This window comes from Antedon mediterranea, chromosome 3 (assembly GCF_964355755.1).
Source record: "Antedon mediterranea chromosome 3, ecAntMedi1.1, whole genome shotgun sequence".
NCBI classification, from domain to species: domain Eukaryota; kingdom Metazoa; phylum Echinodermata; class Crinoidea; order Comatulida; family Antedonidae; genus Antedon; species Antedon mediterranea.
The window spans coordinates 28195148-28213841 of NC_092672.1; the positions used below are offsets into that span (position 1 = coordinate 28195148).

Sequence of the window (18694 nt, forward strand, 5' to 3'; positions counted from 1 at the left end):
TTGCTGTGTTAAATTAATGTTGATAATTTCTATGTTGAATCAACGGTAAATATGTGTTTACACTGAATCAACGTTGATCTGTATACGTTGATTAAACGTTATTTTTTCTACCTTGAATTTGGTTGATTACTCTACAATGGATCAACGTTGATATTTTTTAAAATTTAAACTTTAATTCAACAGTTTTTCAGCGTTATTTCAACGTTTGCGGATAATGTTGAATTAACTTTAATATTTCAACATTGAATCAACGTTGATAATTTCAACGTTAAATCTATGTTGAAATTTACGTTGATGCAAATTTTCATTTCAACTTAATTATTACGTTGTTTCAACGTTAATAATTTCAACATTGAATCAACATTGATAATTTCAACGTAGACATTTTTACGTTGTTTCAACGTTGATAATCTATGTTGAATCAACGTTGACATTTTTGTTGAGGCAAACTTTCATTTTCAACCATTTTTTCAACGTTATTTCAACGTTACTTATTTTAACGTTGTTTCAACGTTGATAATTTCTATGTTGATTCAACGTTGACATTTACGTTGAGGCAAACTTTCATTTTCAACCATTTTTTCAACGTTATTTCAACGTTACCTATTTTAACGTTGTTTCAACGTTGATAATTTCTATGTTGATTCAACGTTGACATTTACGTTGAGGCAAACTTTCATTTTCAACCATTTTTTCAACGTTATTTCAACGTTACCTATTTTAACGTTGTTTCAACGTTGATAATTTCTATGTTGATTCAACGTTGACATTTACGTTGAGGCAAACTTTCATTTTCAACCATTTTTTCAACGTTATTTCAACGTTACCTATTTTAACGTTGTTTCAACGTTGATAATTTCTATGTTGATTCAACGTTGACATTTACGTTGAGGCAAACTTTCATTTTCAACCATTTTTTCAACGTTATTTCAACGTTACTTATTTTAACGTTGTTTCAACGTTGATAATTTCTATGTTGATTCAACGTTGACATTTACGTTGAGGCAAACTTTCATTTTCAACCACTTTTTCAACGTTATTTCAACGTTTGCAGATAACGTTGAATTAACGTTAATTCAACCAATTTTTGCCCACTGGGTTACTACTGTATTAGTATTTAGCCAAATTAAAAAAACAATTCTTCTCACATATTAGAGCATTAGTATTATTATAGGCCTATAGATAACAATAATTTACTAAGTTCACCGATTGCATGAACACACGTGGTATGTGAACTGCGACTAAACAATAAACTATCTAGGCCTAGAGCTTTACTCAATTTGGTTTTTTTAAGGCGAATGTTATCTTATAAACCAAAGCATGTTCGAGAATTAATTTGCTGCCACCTAAGTACTGCTCCACCGAGTAAGCTCTTTAGCATAGTCAGGTACGTGCAGTGGTTACGTATATTGGCTGTTTTTTGCTTAGAAGTCAAAATATGGTAGGCACAGTATACAGTCTTTAGAAGTTACCTTAATTACTTAGCAAAGTGTTTGCAAACTGTGTACTGTATAAGAATAGGGAAACTATGACCCCGCCCCCAACGGTTTATTATCATTTTATACCCAACTCGTTTTCTGCGTTCGCCATTTCCCTCTATTTGCCGTTAGAATGGAAGTAAACTTGAATATGTGTATCGTACAATACAATTTAACAAAAAAGTAAAGGAAATTTGTAATACATGTTTAAATCATTAACCACGTGCTGAGCAATATTATTTTGTACATCCTGCTGCGAACTTCTTCTTCTAAAGCGGAAGAACAGCCACACGACACTTCATGATTAAAGTAGTTTATCAGTAATTTTGTATTCTTGCGCTTAAAAAAATCAGACGCGCGCGTTGATGAATCGAATTCATCCATATCTTCCAATCAAAGTCAAGGACATTTATTATAGAAAGTTTTTTATAATTTTGTTTAAATTGGGGAGGAGCTTAGTTCGAATTTATTTTTGACGTAATATAAATGAGAATGCGTAGTCGCTATAATAAAACGCTTCCGTCTGATGACTCATATATTTCTTCCAGACATCCCTGGCGTTTTACTTTCGTTTTCATAACAATAGTTGATTGTACACCAATAAAATCAGCACACGTGCTGATGTTTTGTTTAGCTAGTTTTACAATTTTTGTGTAGGGCCTACTAAAAAACAGTAATAATATTTGTATGTGTTGCTATGTTACCGTTAATTTGAAATATGTTACTTCCGACTTTTGAGCAAATAGAATGATATTTAATACATTATTTTTGCTTCCGAATTTTAAGCAAATAGATAGAATCAAATATCTGTTAATTTAATAAAACAAAAACTTATGAAATGTGATAAAACCATATTACATTATCCGTCATCTTAGATCTATTTTTTTCTTTTGTGGCGCGAACCACCACTTTTATTCTTTCATAATAGGCCTCCAGTATCATAAATACATTACAAATAATCATCATTATGGTCGTCATTTCTTCGTCATCGTACTATCTTTATTCTCTTCTTTATCGTCTCATCGTCATCGTCTCACCGTAATATTCTCGTCGTCATATCACCGTTATTCTCTTTGTCATCGTTAGCGTCTCATTCACCGTTTCGTCGTTTCTCGCCGTTATCGTCACTGTTTAATCGTCTAATCATAATCGTCATCGTCTCACCGTTATCATCATCGTCGTCTCATCGTCGTTTCACATAATCGCTATCTTCCTAACGTTATCACCATCGTCATCGTCTCACCAGGGAGGTATACCTTCATGGTCTCACCGTATACCACCATTGTCTCATCATCGACTCACCAATCGTTATCGTCTCACCGTATATACCACCATTGCCTCATCGTCGTCTCACCAATTGTCATCGTCTCACCGTATACCACCATTGCCTCATCGTCGTCTCACCAATTGTCATCGTCTCACCGTATACCACCATTGTCTCATCGTCGTCTCACCAATCGTTATCGTCTCACCATATACCACCATTGTCTCATCATCGTCTCACTATATACCACCATTGTCTCATCGTCGTCTCAACAATCGTCATCGTCTCACCATACCATTGTCTCATCATTGTCTCACCAATCGTTATCGTCTCACCATACCACCATTGTCTCATCATCGTCTCACCAATCGTCACCGTCTCACCATATACCACCATTGTCTCATCGTCGTCTCACCAATCATCATCGGCTCACCATACCACCATTGTCTCATCGTCGTCTCATCAATCGTCATCGTCTCACCGTATACAACCATTGTCTCATCGTCGTCTCACCAATCGTTATCGTCTCACCATATACCACCAATGTCTCATCGTCTCACCAATCGTCATCGTCTCACTATATACCACCATTGTCTCATCGTCGTCTCACCAATCGTCATCGTCTTACCATACCACCATTGTCTCATCATTGTCTCATCAATCGTTATCGTCTCACCATACCACCATTGTCTCATCGTCGTCTCACCAATCGTCATCGTCTCACCGTATACAACCATTGTCTCATCGTCGTCTCACCAATCGTTATCGTCTCACCGATACCACCATTGCCTCATCGTCGTCTCACCAATCGTTATCGTCTCACCGTACACCACCATTGTCTCATCGTCGTCTCACCAATCGTCATCGTCTCACCGTATACCACCATTGTCTCATCGTCTTCTCACCAATCGTCACCGTCTCATCGTATACCACCATTGTCTCATCATCGTCGTCATGGTCTCCCCATACCACCATTGTCTCATCGTCGTCTCACCAATCGTCATGGTCTCCCAATACCACCATTGTCTCAACGTCGTCTCACCAATCGTCATTGTCTCACTGTATACCACCATTGTCTCAACGTCGTCTCACCAATCGTCATCGTCTCACCGTATACCACCATTATCTCATCGCCGTCTCACCAATCGTCATGGTCTCCCAATACCACCATTGTCTCAACGTCGTCTCACCAATCGTCATCGTGTCACCGTATACCACCATTGTCTCAACGTCGTCTCACCAATCGTCATCGTCTCACCGTATACCACCATTGTCTCATCATCGTCTCACCAATCGTTATCGTCTGACCGTTATCACCATCGCCTCATCATCGTATCACCAATCGTTATCGTCTCACCGTATACCACCATTGTCTCATCGTCAAAGTCTCTCCATAATCGTCATCGTCTCACCGTCCATCATGGTATCGCCGTAAGTCGTCGTCATCATCCTCTCATCAGGTATCAGCACCATCCAATTAAGGTCTACTTATATGATTTATATATCATTACATAACACACTCATTAGTTTCTATATGTATTTAACTTATGTTATTTAACATAACCATAAACTGTTTGTTTTAACGATTTTACAACAACGGATGTGAAACTGAAAATGAACCTCGGAAATAATAATGGGGGAATGGCATTTTGAACTCGTCGTATATCCGTTCATTTCCGATAGCTGAAAGGAAGTTGCTCAATATCTATGTCCATAAATGCCGATGAAGATGAAGATAATGTTTGATTAAACCAACACAATAAGAAGATAACCTATTTCAATTACCGGCGATCGACAACAAGTGAAACAGACCAAATGCTGTCTTTTGTTTTAAGCTCTGTCTACACTATAAAAAAAAGTGTGATGTGCCCAAATATGGAAGTGATATGCACAAATATGGTAGTGTTATGACATCATCATTTCCATATTATGGGCACATCACTTTTTTTTGTCACAGTTTGATGTGTAGACAGAGAGCTTTATAATAAAAAATAAACAAATCTCAATCATTCATTTATATCATTTTATTAATCTATTGACCCCTCTCGGAACATGAGATTTTACAATATGACACTTAACTCTTGCTCCTCTTTATAACTTTAAAGTGTATTGTCCCCCTGAAAAATAATTTCTAAAAAGGTTGTTGATGAATATGCTATTTTAATGTCACATAATAGCTATCCACTTATACCAAAAAATGGATCTAAAAAAAATGTTTTTCTTGAAAAAAACTGTAATTTTCCTGAAAAAACTGTATTTTAAAGCAACAAATAGTCAAATTGGCTGCCAGGCAATGGATTTTCGGTTCAATTTAACCATTTATTATGTCATTTATAAGTGAAAAATTAAAGTGATTAATGTTATTAAACTACAAAATAACCTATTCTGATTTCAAGATTTTGAGGGACAATACATCTTCAATTCTCTCTGCTCTTTATATATATTTTACAAATAAACATTTATTATTATTTTGCTATTCAAAGTTGCTTTTATATAATAATATGTTTTAATCATCACCATCACCAATGATGGCCGATCGATCCGTTGTAACATTTGGAACTCCGTAACGGCAATCATGTGATTCCATTTTGACCAATCACGTTCTAAAACAAGAACACGCATTCCTCTCAAGTTAGCCCAGCAGAGGTGGGCCTACATTTACACATTATTGCATACAAATACCTAGGATATAAATGGTATTAAGATAATTATGATGATTAATGCTTGGTTTCCACTTGGGACGAAAGACAAGGACGTAACGCAACGTATGTGAGTTGACCAATCACAAGCGATGCGATGGATTATTCGAACTGTCGCTTGTCATTGGTCAACACGTTTGCGTTGCGTTTACGTCCTTACGTTTCGTCCTAGTGACAACCAAGCTTTAGTATACAAAACCTTTACATCACCAAACAGTAAATATGCATATAGGCCACATGGCTCAGTGTTTATGAAGAGTTTTATTTATTCATCATGAGTTGAAAGATTGACCGTTCTTTGGTAACATCAGGGAAAAGAGTAACATTACAATTTTTCTCCTCTATTAATCTTTTAAAACAGATTTTCAACGAAATTCTTACCATTCAACGAATACAAAACATTCATTACTTGTTTTAGCAATTTTTCTAAAGTTAGGCCTAATCCAAGGCCATTAAAAAAGTTCAGCGCTCGGATGGCCGCGGAGTAGAACGGTTATAGACGGCACACACTCACATGTTTTTAACGCCCAAAATGATTTGTATTGATGAACTAAACCTTTTTTTCTTTATATATTAAATTAAAGAACGATTGCTTCAGGTTTGCCGAGGAGAAAACCGCTGGGAAATTACCTCCTTAAGGATAATCCAAAATGTGTTTTATGCCTAGTACCCGGCCTAGTAGGCCTATAAGTAGTAAAGGGAAGAACAGTTGCCATCTCGGGATTTTACCTCCTTATCAGATGGCAATATTTATCAATGTTGCTTTTAGGCCTAGTATTAAGAAAGAAATTCACTCACTCTTATGCTAGTTGACAATAAAACCCATGGGTTTTTGTAGCTCCTAATCGCTGCTTTGTGTAGTTTTGTAAGCCTATAATTCAAACACTTGGTAAGGTGCTGGAAGCCTACTGAAAAATAAAATAAACCTAAAATCGCCAACCCCATTATTTATTCCACTACTGATTTTTCAGATAATACAGTAATATGTACAGTATTAGTATTTCATGAAACACGTTTTAGACCTGAAATAACTTATATATGGCGTCATTCCACACAGTAAAAAAATCACCGTTGTTACGTTTGGTGCTGACTTGAGAAACAAACTTATGCTGCTGCTCACTAATGATTTATATCGTTTGACTTTAGGTGCCTGTGAGGTAAGTTATTCGGGACATTCCTACAGGGAGCAGAAACCACTTTCCCACGACCTGCAACAAATAAAGGTCACGTGACAGGTATTTAAGTATTTCATAATTCTCTTATAATCCATCCCGTACTCGTCCAAGTACACAAACTTCTTGATGCGTTGCCAAGAAAAACTTTTTTTGGTGGAGAAATAAATGATTGTTAAAAACACGTTATACCGCCACCAACGATAACGTTTGTTTTACCTTACTGTACCGTATTTTTACTGTGTGTAAACTTTTGAAAATTATTGTTTAAAAAGGATTGCAATATGTGAACTAATTAGGCATGTGTTTCACAGAATCTAGATTCTAGAAATGTTAATGTTCCTTCCTTCAGTTCTATTCATAGCATTTATAATTAAAGACCCCTTCCCTGCAATTTTGGACGTTTTGTGGAAAATAATACATATATATCACTTTAAAAACATTAAACCATGTCATTCCTTGTCTTAAATGTACGTTTTATGGTAAATTATGATAAAAAGTGAGAAACAATGCACTACCTAAGTAGCTCGCGGCGATCGACCTCTCGTGGACGGTCTTAGGCCTAGCCTGGCTAGGCTTAGTTTTGTAGGCCTAGCTGGTAAACATCGGTAACGTGCGAACATCGTACGCTAGCTATAGGCCTATACCTAGCCTGACGTTGTATAGTTGCTGCATTAATTGTCTTTCTATTTTTGCCAGACTCCGTTGATACAAATTGGGGAAAACCCGGTATTTTCGCTGAAAAGTTAGGAGTCTTCCATTTGTTTTGGCCTCACGATCGATCGAAAAGTGGGCGAATTACAGGTGAAAAACAAAAATATCAATCCGCGCGCAATGCATTTTGGGATTTATAGCGGGCCGCTATAATTATTAAAATCGACTTATTTTTCACATTTTTAACCGTTTAAAGACGAAAAAAGTTATTGCAATAGGACCATATAGTATTATTTTTACATTAAATATAGTTTGTGATCTTAAATTAGATCTAAAAAACGTAGGGAATGGGGCTTTAAGCATGCGTAAGATGAGTTTTCCCATTGCTTTTTGTGCATGTGACGTGCAAGACTTTTCCCATAATGCATTCCTTCATATCGCAACTTTTAACTCCTCGGCCTCTTTAATATATGTATTTGATAGCCTAGCTAGAGTTTATTTCCGGCGATTTCAACGCGACTAGGCCTACGCTGCTTCTATAAAACATACCTAATTCTCAATCTCAGTAGGCTTAAACAATTCTACATAGGCCTACCCGTATAGAGGTCTAGGCCTAGCTTCAGAAGGAGCCTAAGTATAGTAAACGCCATTTCCGAAAATGTTTTCATTTTGTGTTGTAGTTTATGTAAATTTTTCGTTGTTGTTTACTTTCCTTTCCTCAAGTAGGCTATTCGTTTTTCTTTCCTGTGATACGTAATCTATGGATCTAGTGGAAAACTGATAGCTCAGTACTGTACATTGCATAGTAATGGAGCAACACAAATAATCCCTAGTATAACACATGTATATTCCAAGTGTAGCGAAAATAGAAAAACTATTGTAGATTTATATAAAGAGACACTGTTCAATATCTATTTCTTTTTAACAATCTTTTCATTGACGTCTTAATATCAATTATTTCAATCTGTAACGGGTCCTTGTTGAAAAGATGACAACACTGATTTTTAAAATGACAGATTGTCTGCGATCGTCATTTGAATGAAATCAGAAGTAGGCCTACGGTATTGTGTAGGCGGTTGTTTGATAGAATTATTATCGTCATTCACTTTTGTTTTATTACAATGTCAAGCCAGTTCAAAACATCTTAATAAGACTTGACGTATTTTGGAGGCCTATTCATTTGTTTTCTTTCAAACAATGTCACTGGTTTATGAACTATTTGCGCCTTTCTTCCCTTTATTTAGATTCGGTCGTGCCTACACATATTTTTAATCAAAAGAATCATGTGAATTTTAGGCCTATGTTTTTCACAAATTACTTGCAAGTTGGCCTTTTGGCCACGATCTGTAATTTCTATGATTGTTATGATAATAAATATTTAATCATATAAGAACTGTGTAGGTGTATATTACATGCCCCTTTTTATGGAAAAGAGCTCCACGTAAAAAATCTTGACCACGGCTTTAAAATAAACAGTAGGCAAGTTTTATGTTTAAAAACAATTGAACGTAGACTACTATCTAAACTCAAGTATGAAAGGTTGTAAAATCGTCTGGTGTAGGCGTATGTAATTGATGGAGTTTTAATCCTTTGCCGTACTATTCTAAGCGATTTTGGTCATTATTTCCTTTTGACGTCAGCAGTTTGTCGCTCGTAGTGACTTCCAATCCTGGATGTAAAAGTTCCGTACCATCTTGGCACCGAAGCCCTATGGTACCGTACTAGTTAAATGTTATATTATCTCTATTATTAGAAGAATTACTTATTTCTCTAGCAATTATTCTTCAATCTGTCCGCTTGTTAGTACCCATCTCCGATGGGTATTTTACATCCTTTTCGATGTTGACCTACACCTATACACGGTAGGCCTATACCATGGATCCTAGACCTATTCTTGGTACCGATACATTTATTAATCCATTAGTACTAGTAGGCCGTACGGTGCCCATCCCATGTTTGTCTTGTCAACTTAGTAGTATGCATACTTTTTACAGTGCATAACTTCGCAAAATCAGACATAGGACTATAACGTCCATATTTTTTTAAGAATGTTGTAACGAAGCTCCAGTTTATTTGATGATCTGATTGTCAGTTGGTTATCTGGCTCTTCCTTCGCTGAATTTATATTATGTATTTCGAAATTTGTAGGCCTACACTTAAAAGATAATTGTCCTCCTGAAATATGACATTGCTTCTGACAGGGCCAACACATAGGCCCATGAAGTTGTACTTCGTCAAAAAGAACTTTATTTTATATACAATCTGCCAGTCCATCTACCGTAATAAATAGTAAACTGAACTTTCTTCCTATCATTTAAAATTTGATATTCTGCAACAAAACCGCAGACAGAATTGTGATTTTCTGTTTTTATTTTACTGGTCCGTGTCTGTGTGGCATCTGCGGTGAGAAGTTGTCTGGAAATGCGTCCTTCTTAACCCAACAAATAGTATTGATAATTAGGCCCAAGAAAATACCTGTACTACAATAATTGGTGCGTATCTCGTAATCTAGACTGTATTTCGACTTAATATTATTGAAAAATATTAATTTTGGCACACATGACGTTTTATACGTATAGTACTTTTGGCTCAAAATCAGAAACGCAACGCAGACTGGTATGGCGTACTAACTGGATATAAAAATACCTACAATATTGCATAATAGTGTACAAGGAATCGCAGAAATAAAACAAAGTAACTACAATGACTTTTAACAGAAACTTTAGTGTATTATATTCCCTTGTGAAGGATACATTTAAAGTGAATAGCTAAAACTGATGAGACATCAATAGGACCATCTTTAGTGTTACCTAATAAAATTACGCGATTTTCAGTGCTGTATACCTGTACTATTGGCCCTGTATCATAAGAATATTTGGTAATACTGTACAGCATGCATATCATTTGTATCACGTGTGTTGCTGCCTGTAGTATCATGTAAGGTTATGTTAAGCGTTTGGTTATGGTATATTACACTAGGAGATACATGTGTATTACCAAATACAGGTATTGCTATGATTCTGGAGAAATGAAGATACAGTATCGATAATCGGAATATAAAATAACAGATTAAGAATTACCGTACAGCTCAACGTCCCTTTCCGAAGGACGATGCAAATTGTTACTAGAGAAAATGGAAAACAGCATCAGCATTGGATTATGAAATGTCCCGGGATTGGGACGATTGCGTCATCGTCAGGTTTCATCACTTATACAGTACAGTACATCCTGTTCTAGATGAGATGTTGGAAAGTAATACAGTACAACTTCCGCTAAAACGAATTGTTAATAAATACAATGAAAACCAGTTTTAATTTTTATATATTTCTTTATTTTTTTTAAAGATGTCAATACTTATCTTCTAAAATTGACTATCACAAATATATATATATATATATTATTCTCAGTATGAAACGAACATTAGCAAGTAAAACTTTCAACAAAATTCCCGAACATGATTAACAAACTCAAACACAAGTATAGTTTAAAACGCAAAAATAATGGAAGTCTCTTTGCATAGAGTTTGGTCAAGATAAAACCTAATATATATTTCACCGTATGGAACGAATCTTAACAATTGAAAATCTAAACAAAACTCAATTATAACAAAAGTAAACGCAGAATGGAAGACGAGTCTCTTTGCATAGAGTTTGGTCAAGTAGAAATGGAAGCTTGATTTAAACTTTAAAAGCTAATATTTTGCATAGATAAATAGTGATTAGCAGTAAACGACAATGCTATATTTCAAACATTGATTTAAAGCTTTAAAAAACAAGGAAACACACACATTGGATGAATACAAAACAAAATTATATTATCACAACAATGCATTTTAAACACTCGCATGCTCTGAATATTCGTAAAAATATAAATTATCTTATAGTACATATTAACAAACGTTTTCGAATGTATCGTTTTTGGAAATGTTTTTGATTGGTCAAAAGTTTCTAATACCACGGTCGCCAGATGCTTTCTGCCGACGCCTGCGGTTGTGGATTGCAGACGATCATTTTGGCGGGTTTTTCTTCAACGACAGGATGTTGCTGTGGTAGTGTTCCTACTGTGTAGGATGTTGGTGGTTGAGGGTGAAGTATCACCGACATTGGTCCTTGTGTTTGGTGTTGGTTTGCAATTAAAACCGGGGACGTACTTGTGTGGGGATACGATGAGAACCGATTGTCTACTAAACCGTTCTTTGATTGCACAGCTGGTGTTTGAAGAGATGAGTTTGGACTACCAAGCGACGACGATGGCGAACCAAGCGATGATGGTGTTAACATTTGTGTATTTTGAGCATAAACTGGAATAAAATGGCTTGGTATTTGTCCGTTTGTAACTGCTTGTGGAGGTAGAACAACGGTGATTTCACCAGTTGGGAGTCCAATTGGAATTCCAGAAACAACTCGAGCGACATTTGAATCTGTTACAACGTTGTTGTTTAAAAGTGTTTTACTATGATTAACAGTAACTGTTTGAACGTTGGTGGCGCTAGATACTTGTTGCGTCGTTAACTGGACTTGTACTGGATGCTGTGGGCTTACACTTCTGGTGGATATGGGTGCAGTGGTTTGCACAGTGTTCATATTCTGCGTAGCGGTTGCGAAAGTGGTTGATTGGCTGGAGGGAGAACGACATGTAGATGCTAAGTGTCCTATTAGTCTGGTTTGAACGTCTGAATTTAATTCGGCAGAGTTCAGGAACCTGGAGACCTCACCCATGCATTCGTTGTACCCAGCACGGTACCTACCCAGTAAAGTAGGATCTGTTGCTAAGGCACCTATAAACGAAAATAACAACATTAGTAATCGAACTTCCTCGAAAAATGATCAAACATGATGACTACTTTTTTAATTCAATTATTATAATACTGTAATAGCAAGACGAGTTGGTAATGTAATAATATCTTAAATCCATTTTTCAATTACAGTCAAGTTTTATTTTGACCATAAAAGAATGTCTGTACTCCTGTGGCCGTATTTGAAAATCACACTTAGGCTAAGTGAAATACTAAATATCTCACTTAAGTTTGATTAGTGGATAATATGATTGGCCACTGTGAGTTAAACTACTTGGGTACTGTAGGTAGGTTGTTTTTTTTTTAAAGAACAGAGTGTTACAAAACAAGCGCCAAGAAACCATACTATCCAATTAAAATTTAAGCGGCAAACTTACTTGCTATTTGGTGCCTTTGCATGTTCCTCAAGTACTTGACAGTCATCTCAAGAATATCTGCTTTTTCGAGTTTAGAATGGCGGGAACTCTGTAAAAACAAACAGACGAGTGATTAGTCATCAGATATTTGTAATCAAAGTATCTAAGCAGTTACAATCGTTTGAGTGCATCACAAGAAGAGGTAAACGTTGTAATCCTTAGTAAGAGGTTATGTGTTAATTGGAAACCCCTAGCGATTTGATTAATTAACAGGACAAACACCTTAACAAACTAACACAATAGTATTACGTAACACGTATGGAGCGCAAGAGTGCTCGCCAACATTTGAACTGGGTTTATAAAAGAGAATTACGAGGGAAAACTAGAGATTGTGAATTCGAAAAAAAAAATACAAGTATGGAATTACTACTTTAAAATTAAGTATTAATTAATGATTGAAATATGATCTAAAATTTACATTGAAGCTTACAAATTTGCTTGTGTACAACAAACATACAAAAAATCTTGTTTAGTAAAAGCTGAAATTATTAAAACCATTCATTAATTATTTGATTTTTATTATAAACTTACATCTTTGTTTGTAGCTTCCAATATTAGAGTTTTTAGTTGACCAAGACTATCATTGATTCTAGCTCTTCGTCTTTTTTCCATCAATGGCTTGGAAGACTGCAAAAATAAAACAACTAATTAATAATTAATTATAAATAAAACAAATTAATGAATAAAAAATAATTATAAGTTGCAAAGAATTGAGAAAAAATAATTGAAAAATAATACGAAGAAAAAAAAATAAAGAAAACTTGTAATAAATAACAACTCCTTCTTTTGCTGGTATTACTATTATAAAATGATGATTAAACTTGTTTTAAAAAAGAAATAGAAAAAAAAGTACCTTTCTTCCTTCTGATGTTTTGGTTTTGGTATTATCCACAGGCATAATGATAAAAAAAAATATGCAACAAGTCGGAAAAGTTCGATACTTAAAAATGAAATCCACAACGATAATACAATACTAGTGTATCGGAATGAGAAGCAGACGACGTACGACCAGAGCGCGTACAGGTGTTTACGCGGTGAAACCCTATTCAACAATGATCCTGTAAGGGAATGTGCCGAGGTAACTTTTTGGCCCTTTTCAGCAGGTTAACATGTTGTGCGAGTGCCTGGCTCGTGTGAACGATATAACTTCAGGTTTCTCACGCTCGTTGGTATGCATTCCAATGCTCATGGCCAATAAGCTTGTCGTTATTAGGGGCTTATCTGTTCACTCGTCATCGAGTATTATCAAACTCTCACGCACGACTCTCATTGGACACTCATCAGAAGTCACCGTTCGTACGCACTCGCTGATTGGTTAAATGTTTTCGTTGACGTACGAACACCTAGGTAATCAATGTTGACAGTTGACTTTGTAAAGGCATACAGCTACTCACGGCAGACTATAACGTGTCAGAACCACGTGCCAGGCTTTGTTAGTACGGTGTCCATTGAAATCCTAAGCATGGGAAAACTCCGCCCACTTTTTGGTAAACTTAATCTATTACAGTCAACCGTATGTAAACAATCAGAGGTATTCTGGTTCCCGAAGGGACATTATTCTTAAATCTACTAATCAAAGGCGCCATAATAATAATATTAACAGGTACTCATATAATAACATTACTATTCATCGGTCTTATGGTTTTAAACAAACCTTTTCTAACAGCAATATATTGACATTAGAACATTTTATCCATTGTTATTATGAACGTAGACATTTTGGTTACCTTAAAACACCTGTATATAGCCTTCACATGCTGTGATCTCCCACAAATATAGAACAAATTAAAGACATTGGGGTTGGGGTAATTGATTTTTGTTACAGAAGAACAATAAAAAAATGATTATGTGTACAAAAATACAGTTTCAGATTTCATTTATTTACGTTATTTGTAACAAATAATGTTAACAAGTTGGAACAAACATCAAAGGATAAATAAAGAGTAGAGATGCTGGAAAATCGTATCACCAAACAGTTAAATATTAAATAACGAAAAAGAAAATTTCATTCGACATAAATAGTAGGCCTATAGAATCTGGACTTTGTTTTTTCATGTCAAGTACTGTTTGTTATTTTTACTCTTTTTTTTCAATAAAATTAAATAAAGAATGAATGTGAACATGAATGCAAAGAAAGACTTCTGATGAGATGAAAGCAAATTATAGGCCTACTAAAATTTGGTTTGTACACACATGGGGGGAAATACATTGTCAATAGGCCTACAGATGTTATATCATTTTATTTACTCCACAATATAATGCGTAGGCCTACGTTGCAGCCATAGTCTAACCAGGGAGTTGTACCCTGGTCTAACGGTCCAAGAAATAACGACGTCATTAAATACTGTACTCTTATAGGCTATAATTACATTTGCAATATACGACCGGGTATGATATATCAATACAGTTCGGTAATAGAGAGTTTATCATATTTCTGTCCTTCAACAGACTCATGGTGAGCCCAAACTATTGTCTTGTCACTGTTCACTCCAACAATTTCTCATAGTAAAACAGTACGTAAAAATGAAAAAAATGTAGGCCTACAAAATAATAAAATACAATATTAATAATGATAATTATATTGAAATTCGATATATTTAACGGTAACATATTTGGATGAGTGTGGCGGATTATATATGTTCTTTCCTTATTCTGTTGTTAAATTAATGAAACCTCGTCGGTTCGAACGTTCATAAAAAAAGTTTTATGTAAAACATTTATCGGCCAAATCTTCAATATTTCCCATATGACGTCATCGACCAACTATTGCCAAAAGATGAAAGGGAGTAATTAGTGATTTGATCCGGTTCATTGACATGTGTTCATTGACTGTCCCATCCTGTGAAGTGGTCATGTTCCGAATAAAAATAATGATAACAGCTCAGAAATGCTTTCTGAACTTATAGAGATATCGCCAGATAGGTGAATTTCAATTAACCGATTCTCTGTACTGTAGGTCTGTATACTCATGGACCTATGAATTGGTCCATGCTATAATAATTTATAGGCAAATCATAGGCAAATTCATTTGCGAAACATGGATCAGAGTAATTTAGGTTACACAGCCTAAGCCTGTGATAGATACTGTATATGACACTGTATTTCATATTTTGCCTATGAATGATACCGGGATATAAAATTCAGGGAATCTGTGAATTCCAAGTGAAAAGCAGTGATTAACTTAAATTAATTATGATTCAATGTAGAATAGATTGTACAGTAGGCTCATGTTACAGTGTTTTAATTAATAACGGAAAACGAGACACAAAATACAAACTATTTACTGTATTATAAACACAACAGGCATAGAACATTAACTCCAAACCGCTCGGTGATATACTAAAATTTTAAATGATAAGATGAGGAAATCTGTGAGAATGAGAAAAAGTTTCCCCAATCGAGATTCGAACCCGGACCTTCTGTTTGATATCAGATGTCCTAACCATTAGACCACTGCAGCTTTCATTGTATAGTTCAAACCCGATTGGATAGCGACTTTAGATATGCCTCGAAATACATTAAAGAACACCTATATAGAATTGCGCATAGAACTCTCTAAAAAGCACGTATATTTATTAGCAATTCAAATATGCATTATTCGGTATCCATCGTTTACTGAATGGAAGAGATTATTTAGAGGTTTATGTTCAGTTTATATAGGAGTTAGGTTGATTATTTAGGGGTTATGATGATTATTGAGGTGTTAGGTTGATCGTGGATATCTGGGTTGATATATTTGACGATTTAATACTTGAAGAATGATATTTTAATCTTACTCTTTCCAGATTATAATTCAATCAATTTAAACAAATATTTATTCAATCACCGAAAAAAGATAAACACAATTAATACAATTATACTTTTTAAATACAGATTAAGCTTAATGACCCGGATGATGCGCATGCGTAATTAGAAGTGGAAATATCATGACCTCAAACAATATTGAAAAAGAAACAAAAAAGCAAGTAGGCCTAAAAACATTTCCAGGTAATATTTATTAATTATAATTTATAATCAAGTCTACCCTTAAAAAACACGTTAATTTTCTATAAGTATACTTTTAAAGTTTGAAGAATTAAGAATTTGTAAAATATCGAAACATAAAAGAAAATAATTATATCTAACAATGTTTAGGAAGATATTTTATCATGATCTTTAATTTGTTTCACTTTAATATAAGTATTATGCTGTTTTAAAAGAAATTTATTTATGTAGTGCCAAGGAAAAGCCCAATTTCCAATTAATAAAGGAGAAATTAATACTCTTGAACTTATAACAACTAAAACCATCACCTTGTGGTTTGTAGCTTTATTTACAATGTTTAAAAATACAAAATCTTCTCCATTGGTTATTCACTTTGACCAAATAGGAATATGGAAGCCTCAATAAAATACAAAAAATAGCCTGTTTAAATGTTTTGATTTTATTCATCTTAATATCTTATCCATAAAATACTACTGGTTTTGCCTTGCCAAAATAAATTAAAATTTCCAATTACTGGACCAATTATTAAGAATATTGAATCTTCATCAAGATACGCTACTGAAAGAAAATCATCAGGTGTGTAAGCTCAATTGAAAATTCAATTATTGACATGGGTAACGTTGCATTCACACGACGGTTTTGAACCAGGGACGCTTTCCTGGTTAAACAATGGAAAATCATAATGGACGGCCCCGGCTTCCGTTCCGAGAAAACGGATCGTGTGAATGTGGTTTTATTTTTTATTTTTGTTTTTTTTATATTTTTTCTTTATTAAGTATAAATATGCAAAAGAAAAACAAAACCGACACAGCGGTGACATGAGGCAAAAACAAAATAAATTAAATTCTCAAAAGGCAAAAGCAAACAATGTAAAAGGTATATCTTCTTAGTTCTCCATTTACCCAAGACAATAAATTTCGTCTTGGTTTATCAAAATAAAATCTTATAAAATCAGAAGTTTAACAAGTTTCCAGTCCTCATTAAATAACTCTATATTGTCGTTTATCAAATGTAAGTACTCTTCTATTTTTAGTTTAGTTTAGACTCTATAGTTCACTATGTCGGTCGATCAGTCGGTCGGTCGGTCTGTCTGTCTGTCGGTCCCGTATCACTATGCGTTTTATCGCTTTCTGACCTTATCTTGATATCAGTTTAATCTAGCTAAGTCAATTTTTCACAGTATATTCCTTATGGCCAGGAATCGATGTGGTTATGTTTTCACGGTGCGCAATAAAAAATTACGCGGTGTACGCACGATTTAACGAAATCACGTTTGTAATCATATCTTCACAACCATGAATCACAATTAAATAAAATTTGGTACTCATCAATTTCCGGGCATAAATCATCATATGGCAATACAATTACGTGCGTAGCGCATGTAACGCATGCGTACGCGCGCTTAACATTTTCAAAATTTATTTTCGATGAAATTGTTCAAATTCTATTGTTTTTGTTAAAATTCTATTGTTGTTGTTAAAATTCTATTCTATCAAATGTGGCTTTATTGACAGGGTTGTTGCAAGGAGTAGTTATTTAAATAATTAATTCATGGTTGTTGTACTCAACATAACATTATTGTCAAGACGATACTGTCCTAGTATCCAGCAAATAATTTTTTTTTCTGTTTTCCAGACATTTAACAAAACTTCCTCTGCTATAGTTTCATCCTAAAAAAAAATGAAAATAAATATTGCTGAAGAAACGATTTTATTATTATTATTATATAATTATCATTAAATGTGTAGCGATGATAAAACAATGTAAAAAATGTTTTATTCAGAAAATGAAAATCGTCGTATTGTATCGGTAAATTTGTTAACATCACCACTATCTTTATTAATAGAGATATCTTAGTATATAGTTTCAAACTAAGGTACTGTATCTTTATTTCCAAATAAATGACAGCTTGGCGCGCAAAACACCACACATAAACAAAAACGTAAGAATATATTACGATAATTTACATTTTATTTCAAAATGGATTGCTCTAAAAATAGTTATAAGTACTTCATTTTAAGATCATGTACACTACTAAAATTTAAACAATTTATATAAACGTAACTGTATTTATATCACGTCAAACAAATGCAGTAATTACTGTATATCTAAAAATCAAAAACAGTTTATTTTCTTAGAAGCTTAAGTAGCCTCTCTATGACCTTTCGACGTTTTTATTGTCCTGGGTGATTCAAATTTAATTAATCCCTTATTGTGCCGTTGTATCTTTCT

The 18694-nt window shown here is 34.5% G+C and overlaps 1 protein-coding gene and 1 long non-coding RNA gene across 2 annotated transcripts; both read right to left on the bottom strand.

Moving 5' to 3' along the window:
- Positions 1-4712: 4712 nt before the first annotated feature.
- Positions 4713-6614, bottom strand: LOC140043797 (uncharacterized). Its single transcript, XR_011844406.1, has 3 exons — positions 6464-6614; positions 6240-6346; positions 4713-5424 (listed from the first exon to the last, which is right to left on the bottom strand). It is a non-coding gene; the product is annotated as an uncharacterized lncRNA (long non-coding RNA).
- Positions 6615-10615: 4001 nt separating this feature from the next.
- On the bottom strand, positions 10616-13671 carry LOC140045137 (uncharacterized). Its single transcript, XM_072089898.1, has 4 exons — positions 13332-13671; positions 13010-13105; positions 12440-12527; positions 10616-12044 (listed from the first exon to the last, which is right to left on the bottom strand). The coding sequence occupies exons 1-4, from the start codon at positions 13374-13376 to the stop codon at positions 11215-11217; spliced, it is 1059 nt and encodes a 352-aa protein (XP_071945999.1). The 5' UTR covers positions 13377-13671; the 3' UTR covers positions 10616-11214.
- Positions 13672-18694: the final 5023 nt, after the last annotated feature.